This window comes from Protopterus annectens, chromosome 17.part0 (assembly GCF_019279795.1).
Source record: "Protopterus annectens isolate FY-2018-M chromosome 17.part0, PAN1.0, whole genome shotgun sequence".
In the NCBI taxonomy this organism is placed as follows: Eukaryota; Metazoa; Chordata; order Ceratodontiformes; family Protopteridae; genus Protopterus; species Protopterus annectens.
The window spans coordinates 814093293-814108478 of record NC_056751.1 but is presented as its reverse complement, the minus strand read 5'-3'; the positions used below and the strand labels follow the sequence as shown (position 1 = coordinate 814108478).

At 37.5% G+C, this 15186-nt stretch overlaps 1 protein-coding gene across 1 annotated transcript in view; it reads left to right on the top strand.

The window, feature by feature from the left end:
- Positions 1-15186, top strand: part of SBF2 (SET binding factor 2) — a 3151758-nt gene that overhangs the window by 2817589 nt on the left and 318983 nt on the right. Inside the window, exon 33 of the mRNA XM_044058929.1 lies at positions 13887-14068. Within this exon, the coding sequence (XP_043914864.1) occupies positions 13887-14068 (182 nt within the window). The remainder of the gene's footprint in view (positions 1-13886; positions 14069-15186) is intronic.

Genomic DNA, 15186 nt, shown 5'->3' with positions numbered 1-15186 from the left:
ACATTTCTGGACATCACATTACTAGAAATCATTGTGCAGTTCAACATTTCAGATTTTCAAAAGGCAAATATCACCTGTTGTTTTGTTGAGAAATACAAGGATATTTCAACATTCATCTGTACTTTTATTTCAATTATTAATGTAGGACACTAGCCAGAATACTCTGTTAGAACTATTTAGCAGCAAGTTAAAAAAAATCAATAATTTTTGGTCCTTGACATTCTCTCTGTATTTTGTTGTCTTTCTCAGTAACTGATGAAAATTGTAAATATTTGGGAGACTTTGTAGTCTGCATATCCAGTGCTATGATATGAACTGTAGCAGTAATGTCCCCATCAGATAATTTGCCAGGATGTTCTGGATTCTGCTGAATACTAAATGACTCATCCACTGCTGTTTCTGCAGATGCCCCTTGGCTGGAAACGTCTCAACCATAATTTGTTACAGTCTCTTTCTTGCATATTCATTTTCAACAAATTGCAGAGATTTCTCCTCAGCAACTTCCCACATTCAGTGCAGAGAAAGATTGTTCCTGCTGATGTAATTCTTGTGGCTGGACATGTTTTCTGTGGATTTTGCTGCTCTCTTCACTCGTTCCTTCTCTTTTAAATGTTGTCGGAGTCTTTCTTTTTTTTGTCATAATAGAACTTGTATGCGGACTGGCTTGCTTTTACTTTTGGTCCAAAAATCGCAATCTCGGGTTGAAGTTAAGTGCTAGTAGTTGGTGGTTGAGAGATTACTAGTTAGTATGAAAATTATAACAAAGTTGTTCAGCTTTGCTGCATACATGAAGAACAAAGGGATTCCTTGGTAACTGTAAAATTCCAGGTATGGGGTGAAACAAAAGGGTCTTTTGCTTCCATCTTTAATCTGTCAGCCATCCATAGTATATTTGAACTCAAACACTTGGCATAGATACAGAAGGGCTTTTTATGAACATCTTATTATATCAATTTACATTATGTAGGAAATGCATGCTACATCATTTCTGTGCCCTTTTCTCTCTGGGCTGCATTTTCAAATTCATAATCTTTTTATGTATGGAATGCCACTCATAATCTCTTTTAATGCAGTCTCTGCCTTCCAGCCATCTACAAGTAAAGGTGCATGCCACATTGCCCATAATCATATCATTAACTTTGCATTGTAACATTATAGTTCATACCATATCTGCATCAAAATATTTTATTTTCATTTTTTGCATACTTTTTTTGAAACTTTAAGGTGTTTTGTGAATGTTTCCTATTTTTATTGTAAAATGAATGCATGATTTAACCCAGATTATCCATATTATACATAAAATCTCCATACTGTACGTGTTTTTCTTTACCTAACCCACTCGATGTTAAAGATACTGGTTCTCGGCAGAAAACCTGCAGTTGCAATAGTAGGGGTTCAAGGGGTTAGGTGGAGAAGGGCAGATTTTTCCTTTATCCTTTCTGAAAACTGATTTTAAAGAAGGCTTGTTTAGGTGAGGTAGGCAGTTCAGAGAGTGAAAGGGAACTATATGTTTAACAAAAATTTATATACCACCAGGAAATAACATTGATGCTGCTGAAAGCATCCTGCATTAGATATCCCAACAAATCAACTATGAAACATTAACACTTGGAGACTTAAATATAGACTGGCAACTCATAAATTCCACTACCCCACTGAATCCATAAACTTGTACAACTTCAGGCAATTAATAACTACACCTACTAGAATCAGTAAAACTTCAGGGAGGCACTGAACATTAGACTGGATTTTTACAAACAAATCAAACAAACTGACAAAAGTAGGCTGCCTGTCGGATAACATAAGTGACCACATACCTATGTATGCCGTTAGAATTCACCATAACCTAGATAAACATATTATCTAAAATCAAATTTGAAATACAACCAATTTCAGTATAATGAAACCTCTCTAAAACAATTTAACTGGAATGCACTTCGGACAGTTCAACTAGATACTGTTGTAGAACACCAATAATGTATTCTTACAGACCCTACATAATTTAGCACCAGTACATAATAAGAGTAAACTCCAACCCCACACCGTGGCTGACAAAAGCAACAAAAAAATCATGATAAAAAGGGATAAAGCCTGGAAAAAAGTGGTATAAAAATAGAACTCAAAATGCCTTCCAGCAATTTAGACATCTTAGAAACTTTGCAAAACTCAATGTCAAAAAGGATAAGCAAACATACTTTGCCAAACTGCAAGACAAATATAAAAACAACCCAAAACTTTTTTTGGTCATCATTAAACTTCTCCATCCTGGCAAGACCACCACTTCCTTTCCCAAAACAGACAATACAACAGACTCTATCCCCACACAGTTTAATCCCTACTTTGTACAGTCAATATTATTTATCTTGTACACTAACACATCTGCCCCCCTCACTATATCCCTGTCCAGACAAAACCACCCACAACTCTTCAGTTTTAGCACAATACCTCGCTCATAAGGAAGTTGCTCTTTAAACTAAACAGTACTTCCATAGCTTTAGACCAACTACCGTCAGACTACCTAAAAATGACCACAGAAGTCATACTCTTCCCTGTGTCCATGCTAATTACTAGGTCCTTAGCTGAAAGATATGTCCCATCACTGTGGAAAAAGTCCTACATCATACCACTGCACAAATACAGTATAGCTATAGAGTTTAATAAGTACAAACCAGTAGTCCTCCCCCCCTCCAGAATGTTAAAGAAATGCATCCATATGCGGCTCATGCCATACCTAACATCAAACAACCTGCTCTCAGAAACACAACATGGCTTTAGGCCTCAGCACAGCACCACCACTGCTCTACTACATTTTACCAATATAATAAACCAACATAGAACCAATGGAATGCTTGATTCTACCATGTTCCTAGACTTGTCAAATTTGATACCGTCTTGCACCAGCAATTGCTTATTTGACTTTCTTCAATAGGGCTTTCAGAGTATTCCTTGTTGTGGTTCATTAGTTACCTATCTGGAAGGTAACAAGCCATTAAATGACAACACATATACTCATCCTTTCAACCAGTTACTACAGGTGTCCCTTAGTCCTCTCTCCTGGGTCCTCTAATATTTAATAGATGTATTAATGAACTCCACACCTCCACTCACCATGCTAGTTCAGTTCAGTATGCAGATAACTCAGTATTAATATGTGTGGCCTCAACAATAAATAAGATCCAAGACGTTACCCAAAAATCTTTCTTCTCTGTAGAAACCTGGCTCAAAGAATCAAACCTCCTACTCAACCCCAAGAAAACTAAGTCAATGCTTTTTACCTGAAAAAAGTCAAAATCAAAAGCAATCTTTTACCATAAAGTTAGCAAGTAATACTGTCACTGAAACTGTAACTCGCAGTAAACTTTCATTTCCTTGTTTCTGACGTGCTCCTACATTTATTCTCCTCCTAACATCCCTACCTCTCACTGCCGACCAATCCTCAACACTTTCCCTCCACCACACCTGCCTCTCACTACCACACCCCTTCCCTCGTAAGTCCCTTAACCTCTTTATTACATCCAACAGGCCCTATCATGCTCTCTCTTACTCCTAAAAACTTTATTTCCACATCCATCCTCATCTTTCTTCTACTTCCTCTATACCATGCCACCTCCTACACTCACTTCCATCTACACCCTCCACCTCTGCCTCCCCACCTCCCTCACACAAGACACTTCCACAACATCTCAGCCTCTTTAGTTCCCTCCCACCCTTCCCTCCTCTTCAAAGTAAAACTTCTCCCAATCACTACTAAATACTACAAACCCAGACCTTTTCATTACCAGACACTTCTAAGTACAAACCAAAACAACTTATTCCTTATTTCACTTACCTCTGCTTAGCCAGTGACCTTCACCCTAATCCAGGACCAAACTTCTATCCTACTAACCACACTATCTCCCACAATAATTCCACCAATAAATACCTCAAATTCCTCACCATCAATGCCCAAAGCCTAAAAAATAAAACAACCTACTTTCATTCCTGGCTCACTCACAACTCACCTGACAGTGTAGCCATCTCTGAAACCTGGCTAAAACCTCACATAAGTGACTCTGAATTCCTTCCCCCTGGATTTCAGTCACTTCGATCCAACCGCCTAAGTACTCGAGGTGGTGGTGTAGCACTAATCTACTCCAACCAGCTGTCCTTTACTCCATATCCTAATCCCATCCATTCTTTCAATAATGCTGAACTTGTAGCAGGCCTTCGAAAAATTAACAATCATAAAAGCATCTGCTTCATTTCCCTCTATATTCCTCCAGGTAACAACACCAACACCCTGGAAGACATCCTTTCAGGGGCCTCCTCAAATATTAAACTGGAAACTTACATAGTGGATGATGTAAATATAGACTGGAACAAAATCAACAACCGTAACCCCACCATGTCAATCAATCTATTTAACTACACAACTTACTAACACCATCACTAGACCTAACAAAACCAACCCCTAAGGCTCCATACGAGACTGGATCCTAGCATCTCATTCCAATAAAGTCATACAATCTGATGTCATACCAGACCCATTAGGAAACCACCTCCCTGCCTTCATCCATCAAGCTTCACTCACCTCCCCACACTCCCACCAGTTCATCCACACTCGGAACCTCTCTAACGTTAACCCTACTACTTTCTCGGATTCATTCAGGAATACCAATTGGAACCCCCTGAAAACTCTTCCATTAGACTCCGCCGCTGACTTTTTCAAGTTCAACTTTCTTAAATGTCCTTAACTCCTTAGCTCCAGTAAGAACAGAAAGAGTAAAAACTAAGACCACCCCGTGGCTTACCAAAGACACCAAAAGGATTATGCTGCAAAGAGATAAAACCTGAAAAACATACCTCCAAACTAAACAACCAGACATCTTACTTAAATGCAAACAGCTAAGAAACCTTGCCAAAAAACAAGTTATCATAGATAAAAAGTCCTACTACATCAAAATGCAAACAAATCATGCAAAAAACCCAAACAATTTTGGAACTTTATCAACTCCCTCCTTGGGTCAAGTACTAAAAACAATCCCTGCCCCGACACCAGCAAAATTGCCTCACTATTCAACACCTTCTTCACCACTTCTTTTGCTGAGCTAACCAAGACCTTTACCAACAACAACGTCAACCCCACCCCAACCAAACATCCTCTCCCCCCCCACTTTTGAACTCAAACCCATCTCCACATACCAAATAAAGAAGCTACTCTCTAAACTAAAGCCTTGCTCCAATGCCTCCGACAACATTCCCTCCTCCTCCTTAAAAATAGCCTTCGATGGTATTGCTCTCCCTATTAGCATCCTGATCAATAGATCCCTACTTGAATCCTACGTACCCAAGCTATGGCGCACTGCATATATTCTTCCACTTCACAAGAGTGGCAAAAACTGTAACGTCTCTAATTTCCACCCCATAGCCATCCTTTCCCCCCTCTCTCTAAACTCCTTGAAAAATGCATCCACCTTCAGCTCTTGCCATTTCTTACCAAACACCAGCTACTCCCTCCTTTCGCCCAGGACATAGTACCAACACCGTCCTTCTCTCCTTATTACATACTCTCAATTTCGCCCATGACTCCAGTAATTTAGTATCCTCAGTTCTGATGGACTTATCTAAAGCTTTTGATACCATCTCCCACACCCACCTTCTAAATAATCTGTCTAATCTCAGTCTCTCCCAAAAAACTCTGTCCTGGTTCTCCAGCTATCTTTCCAACAGGTCACAGGCTGTCAAATGGGGCCAGGGCACTTCTCCCTTCCATCCCACCCCAACTGGAGTACCCCAAGGATCCATACTTGGCCAATTTATATTCAACATCTTTATTAACGACTTTCACAAGGCCATACCCAATACTAAAATTGTTCAATATGCTGACGATTCTACTTTGATTTGCGGCACCTCCAACTTAACAGATCTCCAACTACTGACGCAAACAGCCTCCTCAACTACCGAAAACTGGATGCTCCAAAATCACCTCTCATTAAATGCTAACAAAACTAAAATCCTTCTATTCTCTCCTAAGTCTTCCCCTATTGATAAAAATTCATTCCAAATAATCAGCCATAACAACTCCATTTTAGAGGCTGTTCCATCCCCCTCCGCAAAACTTCTTGGTGTAACCATTGATGAACACCTAAAATTTAATACTCACGTCCAGCTAAACATAAAGAAAACCCACATAAAACTTGACCTACTTTATAGAAACAACCACTTCCTCTCTCCTGCTACCAGACTAACTCTCACCACTACTTATCTCTTTCCCTCTCTACTGTATGGCTCCCCTCTGCTTATTAATTTATTCTCCTCAGTATCCTCCAAACTAGAAGTATGTTACAATAAAATCTCCAGATTTGCTACTAAAGTCAAATCTTCCTCTCATCACTGTTCCTCCCTTCACTCATTAAACTGGCTTGAACTCCATAACCAACCTGACTTTCTCCAAATCACGACTGCCTATAGACTACTATTCCAACCTATCAAGTGCCCTGCACTATCCATTATCCTACAACCATATACTCCCCATAGAACACTTAGACCTAACCACCAAAACCTAATCACCAACCATAAACCAAAGCACCCAGCTGGTCAACTTCTGCTTTCCTTCACCTTAGCCAAAAAATTGAATGCTCTTCCCTTCCACTCTTAGGACCTGCGATAACCTCAAAAACTTTAAAATTCTTCTTCATTCTCACCTTTACTCAAACAGGAAATGCAACTGTACTCTTCACCCTATACCTCTCAAGGTCTCCTCTGCTTTTACTCCTGGCTAACTTCTCACCTAGCTAACCTGGATCATTTGTATTTTGTATAAATAACTATACTGTAAAATCTAGCCACAAGACCATTTGCCTGTCTTTTACACCTAAACAAAATTGTAATTGCTTGTTTCTTTATGAATGCTACCTGTTTATTTGTCAGTAATGCAAAGTTTCTTAGTAATTATTCATGTAACTATGTATTGTTGGAGCTTTTCTCCCAGGGCCTCCACTGAAAACGGGCTCCCCGAGCATCAAACTGGAATAAATAAATAAATAAAATACTTCTAGGTGTAATAATAGATGGTCTCAAATATGACCAGCATATACTGCACACAAATAATGCTACACATCAAAAACTAGGCTCCCTTTTAATTTCTTCATGTCTTTTGGGTTTCTAATACCATGAAGGGAATGGACCCCATTCCTAAGTCAAAGTGCAATTAAAGTTCATGAAATTAGTATTGTTTCAATCTTTGATGTCAGCCAGAAGTGCTCTTCACAGTAATGACTCATTCTGCAATTCGTACAGAGTTGCATGTATTGGTAACATATCTAAATACGATTGTAGATTCTTTTTTGTAAGACCCATTGCTTTTAGTACTAGTGTAACATTTGTACCTGCAAATTTTGATCTCTGTCTGTACAGAAGACACTGTAGTCACTGGGTGTGGTGATTTCAGTGATCAATGCTTCGTCTTCTTTTCATAGACAACTATATATGGTTTTCTTGCATCTATCTTTTGAACTGGGTGATCCCCATGTGATGTAGACTTCATTTTCTATGATGGTTTGTGGCTCGTGTTTCCAGTGTTTTTCAGCCACTTCAATATTATAGTGTTTGCACAATCCCCAACGCAACAGTTTTGCCACATTATTATGCCTTTCAGAATACAGTCCTTCTGCCATTAATATGTCACAACCAGCAACAAGGTGTGTGACTGTTTCAATTCTCTTTTACAAAACCTACATTTGTCTGTTTCTCCATATGTTCAGTGGACTTTGTAAACCAATGTGTATGCAGCTCACTGTCTTGGGCCTCCAATATTAACCTTTCATCTTGTGATTTGAACTCGTCTCTCCTTAACCATTCATGCATTTGATCCTGATCAACATGAGGTTCTTTCAGAAGTGTGCAATACTTGAAACTATAGTTATGCATTGGGTCTATATCAGAAGATCGAAGTTTCAAAACTTCAAATGTGATGTGGTTGACACTATATAATCGAAGTCCTGAAACTTTGAATCTTTTAACGGAGATCTCCATACAGCGCGGAAAGGGAAGATTTCCCTTTTCTGCACTGTAGTGCTATCTCAGAGTTGGTATATTTAAGTAGTGGGGGTGTGGGGGGTGCAGGGGGGGCTTGCCCCCATGCTTAGAGCATTTAAATGGTTTGTTTTTGTAGGTTGTTGTGTTTTATTACATTTTTGATGTTTCAAGATTTCAAGACTTCGATTATATGGTGTCAACCATATCAGATTCGAAGTTCTGAAAATTCGATAATGTAATATAGACGCTGCATTTTCAACCTTTCTTGCCTTCTCATCTGATCCTTCACTTTATATTCTTTCTTTTGTTTTTGGCATATTCAGTTTCTGCCTGATTTGTATCTGCTTCTGGTTTGATTTCCTTTCTTGTTTGACTATGCTTCTGCTAGACTAAGCAGGGAAGTCATCTTTCTCCTTGTGTTTCAAAACTTTCACTACATTTGGATCTTGTAAGGTCAGCAGATATGTGTGCAGTCTCAGGATTGCAGATCTGTACATGTAATCACATTTAAGGAGGCCCATGCTGCTTTTGGAATGGGGAATATATAGTCTTGGTAAGCAATGATTTTTATAAATCATTTGATGAACATGAAGCATCCTTCTTGTTTTCCTGTCTAATCTATCCAACACATTTTGGGGGCAGTCAGTCACTCCAAAACTGTAAGTTAGGACAGGAAAAGCAAATTGGTTTATAGCTTGGATTTTGTAAATGCTGGTTTCAGGATTAATTTAAGTCTACTAAACTATTCCTTACAAAGTTTTATTTGCATTTGTTTGTGTTTTATTGTTGATCCTTCATCAATTCCCAAATATTTACACACTCTCTCTTGCTCAAGTTCTTTTATATCCCATTATTGTCCCAAATTAATGTTTTCTTGGTGCTGCAGTTTTCCTGCTTTAAAGGTTGCTTTTGCACATTTATCAAGACCGAATGACATTCTTATATCATCTGAAAAAGTTTTGACTACTTGACTAATTGCAGCTGTGCTTTCAGTTCCTCCTCTGATGAGCTATAGTTTTAAATCATTGACTAAGAGAAGACGAAAGGTCTTTACACGTTTTTGCTTTCTAGGAGCCAAATTATAGCCATTGTCTAATCTTTTAAGTAGACAGCGTAATGAGTTAAGGGCAAGACAGAATAGCAGCAGTGACAGAGTCACCCTGGACTATCCACCTTTGAATTCTTATCCCTGTAATAATAATTTGCCCTTTATAATGGCTTAATTGCAAAGTAGTCTGCCACTGTTTTATGGTCACTGTAATGTAGTCAATCAATGTATCTGTAAAATCTTACACATTTTTAAGCACTGTTTTATCCATTAATGTTGGATACTATCAAATGCTTTTTTGTAGTCAATCCACGCCATACTTAGATTCTTCCCCTTTTTACAGTTCTCCATTATGACTTTATTTAACAACAGATGATCATTTGTTCCATATGACTTTCTTTTTTACCCTTTTGTTCTGTTGCCATGATTGAATTTTCTTCTAAATGACTATAAACTCTGTCGGCATCAATTCTGGTGTATAGTTTATATGTCATCAGAAGGCAAGTTATTGGTCTATAATTTTTAGGATAACTTGCAGATTCACTGTTAAATAGGAGCATTGTTTTTCCTGTTGTTCAACAGGTTGGTGTCTGTCTGGGGTGCACATATAAATAGTTTTTACTCATGGATAAATCTTTGTGCAAAGATGTTAATACTTTTAGCCAGAAGTTATTTACTACATTTGGGCCTAGGGCTTTTCTTATTTTTATCTCAATTTCTCTGGCCGTTACTTCATCCCATTTCATATCTTATACCTTACGTCTTCTATCCATTTAGTATCTTTATGTGCCACAGGATCTTCATAGGAATTTCTTCTTTTGGGTGGTCTTTCATTTCCTTTTGCCTTGTTTCCCAATGCTCTGTAGAACTTTTTGGGATCAATAAATTGATTATTTTTTAGTTCTCCTTTATATCTGTCTGTGTATTTTCTAAGTTTTTCTGCCTCTGCTGAGATTTTTAATCTTTTATTTCAAATAGTGCAAGGTAGGTCCTGATTCGTTATAGTTCTGTGCATTACTTTTATCATGTCGATGTTTCTGAGTATTTTTGTTGATCTGTTCCCTCTTCTATACTCTTCTAACAGTGACACTTCTTGTCTTAATTGCTTTATAGTTTTTCTATTCGATACTTCCATGATGGTATTCGATTTCTCCCCTTCCTTTCCTTTACTATCTTGTGTTCTTGTGGTAGAATTTTATCTGTTATTAATTTAGCTGCACAGTAATATATCCTGTTTATGTCTGTTATATCACATGGATCTCTATGGACCATCCTAATTACTGTGTTCATTTGTTTTACCAAACTTCTTTATTGTTCTCCATTTCCTGCGGTTATTCTATAGAGAGTTCTATAGCATCTTCCTGTGGCCCATTCTCTTAAGTTTCATCCTGTGCCATCCATTGCTCTGTCATATGGAAACTCACTGGCCTATCACCCCTCAACACTGACTGTGTCAGAGTTGCCACAGTTTCCTGTTCCTTCCCTTGCCATCTAGGTTCAAGTGAAGATTTTTTCTGGCTTCCTGTGGAAGGCTCTAAAATATCTTCATATTGCAACTGCCCATTTAGTCCCCTTTCCACTGGTTTCTCCTTAATTTGGATGTCTATTGCTCTATCCTGCTGTGGTGCTTTCTGAGTTTGATTTAGTTCCCTTTCCACTGGTTTCTCCTTAATTTGGATGTCTATTGCTCTATCCTGCTGTGGTGCTTTCTGAGTTTGATTTAGTTCCCTTTCCACTGGTTTCTCCTTAATTTGGATGTCTATTGCTCTATCCTGCTGTGGTGCTTTCTGAGTTTGATTTAGTTCCCTTTCCACTGGTTTCTCCTTAATTTGGATGTCTATTGCTCTATCCTGCTGTGGTGCTTTCTGAGTTTGATTTAGTTCCCTTTCCACTGGTTTCTCCTTAATTTGGATGTCTATTGCTCTATCCTGCTGTGGTGCTTTCTGAGTTTGATTTAGTTCCCTTTCCACTGGTTTCTCCTTAATTTGGATGTCTATTGCTCTATCCTGCTGTGGTGCTTTCTGAGTTTGATTTTCTACAGTGATTCTTTAACTTCGCAGGTACTCCATAACCTCTATTTCTGTTTCTTTAACTTCTTCATTACTAATCTTTTCTGTTTTTCCTCTGTCTTCTTATTTTTTGTATTGTAAAGTTTTCCATGTCTGATTATTCCTTTGCCTGGATTTCTCTTCAAATATCTTTGGTTTTCCCTACTGTTTAGACTCGTTCATGCTGTGATGCAACCTGTGTTAGACCTTCTACACCAAATCCTTCACTTTGCAGGCACTCCATAACTTCAGCTTCTATTTTTTTATCTTCTACTTTACTAATCTTCTTTTCTACATTCCTTCTTTGTGATATTTTTTTTTATTGTAAAATTTTCCATATCTGGATGCCTTTGCCTGTATTTCTCTTTGAATATCTTTGTGGCTGTCTTTTTTGTATTGATTAATTTGGCTTTTGACTTTGCATAGACATTGTACCATATCAAATCTCTCTTTTTTTTTTCCCATGTCCATATTTCTATTTTTTTTACTTTTCAACAAACTCTAGATTTTGTTTATATTTTCTCATTTCCTCAGATGCTTCTTTTTCCAAACAGATCAAAGTTGCTTGGTCTGTATAATGTTTTTCACAAATCTGTTGTAATAATCAACACAAATTTTTATTTGAAGCTTCTGACAGTTTTTCTTGCAGATATATTTTTACTTTCCTCTAATTTCTCTCTCAATCTTTTTGTATATCTTGTGTATGGAAATTTTGGGATTTTTGCATAATAGTAGCAATGCATAATTTCTTTATTATCCTCAGTAGTCCACTCTATCATCTTTATAGCAATCCATTGGCCTATCAGTTTTTTGTGATTTTTGTGGACTGCTACTTCCTTCTACAACAAGGGGCGCATCCTCCCCCTGGGCCTGACCTAGCCTAGCCCCATTGTAGGAATGTTTCTGTATTTTGAAGATTCTACAATGTCATTTTTTTCCATTCATGGCACCAGTGTGCCTATCAGGACTGGGCACTTTTTTATCATGTGTCTTGTGCACCCAGCTATCTTTTTTAATTTCTGACCTACTTCTATCCATGATACATGCTTTAAAATGCAGTCTATATATCAGTGTCATCTTTGTGAGATTTTGTGGAGAAAGAAAAAAAAAACAGGGTCCACCTAGTCAAGGTACTCATCAAGACATGGGGTATAATTCAGTTTTAGCAATACTACTCTCCTTTGCTTGCTGACTTCTTATCTCACCATTCAGACCCTCTTTATAGGTTCAATCCATTCCTTACAGATACTGCAAGTAAAACTCTAGCCACCACCTTCTTATTGCCACACCTGTCTTATACACCGCTCCTATCCTAACAAACTGAAACAGTACTCAAATTAAGAAACTTGCCTCCTGTTACAGTAAAATAGCTAAATTTGTCATCAATGTCCCTCTTAAGACCCACCATTATCATAACTTAAAGCAATTAAACTGGCTTTAACTGCACAACTACTTAACATTTTCCAACTAACTACAGCACTGAAACTCATTAACCATCCAGAAGCTTGCTCTGCACTACAAAATGTATTACCACCCTACTGTCCAACATGGGACTTCTGTTCTAGTAAAAAATTCTTATTGCTTACAAGTAAGATAATGTTGCAGGAGACTCACTCTACTCCCAGTGCACTGTTAAACTCTGGAATAGTATCCCCGTAGAAATAAAATTCTTTGACAAACTCAATAGTTTTAAACCACTGCTTAAACACCATCTTAACCAATCCCGGTGCTGCACATGCTCATCACAAGTTTGTGACTTTGGGGCCACCATATGATACTCTCCAAATAGTCTCCTTAAACAGTACACACTCAACTTCTCAATGCAATGACAAACTTCTTATACATAACTGCTACCTGTACAGTCCACTATGTTGCTGTGGACTTTCTGTTTATTAACTTCCACCTCTGCAAAATCTTAGAATGTATAAATATGAATAGAAATATAACTACTATGTGTTTAACCGGAACTTGGTATAATGACATGAAAGCAAATGAACTTTTTTTCCCAGGTTTCTTTTGAAAATGGGTATTACCCAGATGGACAGTCCAGGCAAACAAAGACAAATAAACAACTGTGCATTTCAGTAAGAGGATGAAACCCCCAAGTAATGCATTATAGCCATTTTTTCACAGAAATTGAGCATTTTGTGTTGGTCGCCCACTTTGTTGCTGCTCAACTGATCCTTATTTTGCCTCAGAATTTTGCTGTGTCCCTCCTAATTCCTCCTCGAACTGGTTATTTGGGAAAAAAGGTGATAAAGTACACTTTGTAAATAATGATACTAGTTAGAGCTATGGAATTATTTTACTTCAGAGCATGCATGTTAACTCTAATATTTTAAAAAGTGTCCTTGATTATTTTTGAATTGGTCCCTGATTCTGGATTTTAAGATATTGAGGGCAATTTGTCTTAGTTCACCAAGTCACTTTTCAGTAATACAGTAAAGAATTAACATCTGCAGTGTTTTATAAGTGCATGCCAGTATATAATGCTGCTTCTGTTTGAAAAAGATCTTGTTTCTATTCCACTGTGCCTTTGCTTACAGTATTACACTTATGAAATCGTAAACATATATTACGTGTTGCACTCATTCAGTTGTAAATGAGGTTGTTTGCCACTTTTATTTTAGGGTAGCAACATAAAAAATGCAGAAAGGAAGCAACGCAAGTTATGAAATTCTAAAACTTTAAGCTAAATTAAGCACGTTCTTAAATATGTTGTGCATGTCTTTTTCCTAACCTAAATCTGAAATAGGCTTAATTGTTTTATTTAGGTGTCCTAGCCACCTTGCGTTGTAGTAATAGGAATAATGGCCGAGTTCCTGCTGCTGATATCGGCGCACGGCTAGCTGGAAAGGATGCTCCTCCTCCTGTCAGCAATGTCGCTCCTACATATAACCCAGCCAGAAGTCGTCAGTTTGCACTTTACATTTTTGGAGAGAGATCACAAATAAGGGTAAAATTAATCTAACAGAATATTAACATATGTTTGGTATTTTGTTTTATTGCATACGATGGACACATTTTTTTTAAGATAGTGTAGAGTTTTATATATACCCTTAGGGTTTTGAACTATTGCTGTTAACAGCTATCTGAAAGAAAAAGTGCCACATTTTCAAGATGTATATGTGTTATAAGGGAGCAGGTACCTTAATACAACACTAAGCAATTTGTGTATTGCATGTGGAGGCCCTTACATGTGGTAGATGTTGTATAAAAAGGTAGCTAGATAGCTAGAGAGATGTTTAAAAAGGTAGATAGATGCCTGACCTTGGCTGCTGATAAAACACAGCTCTTCGTGTGAGTAATGCAATTGTGCAAAAGACTAGCCCAGAAATGATTTAACTATGAAATAAACTGCCTCAAACAAACTTTTTTTCTGGGTTTAGGAAAGTGTTATGTATGGCTTCCGACTGAAATGATGTCTTTAATTAAACATTTGATAAAAGTCCAATGCATGTAAGTGTCTTTGTAGCAGGCCCATAGTGGGATTATAGTTTTTTTCTGACTACTAAACCACATTGCAGTCATGCAGTTTCATTCATATGACAAAGTGGATGTCGTTGAGGAATCTGCTTACACATAAAGGATTGCTGTTGTGGATCATCTTACTAGCATGTTTTGTGTATAATTCTAACAATATCCCACAGCTGTGCAACATCTTTATGTAACTGTAGAGAGTAAAGCAAAGTATAATTCAACTGTTAAATACATGCTTTATTTTTATTAATTTACTTGGTGCTTATCCATTGCAGTGGAGTACTATAACATAATTATATTCATATGGCACGCTCTGATCAGTAATGCTTCTGTATTTTTCTTTACCACCTTTATTGTCATCATCTTTTCAGAATTCCTCTTTACCACCATCTTGTCCATGAACATCATTTTAATTAAATTTAGTCTAAAACTAAAACCCTGTCAATTCAGTTCATAAAACTATATAATTAGCAAAAATGTGTCTGTTTTTTGTTGCATGTCTCTTGTATTCAAATGAGATACTGAGGCACTGTGATGGGTTCAAGTTGTTTATTGTACATAAACACATCAGGAGGTGGAACTGGAACATATATT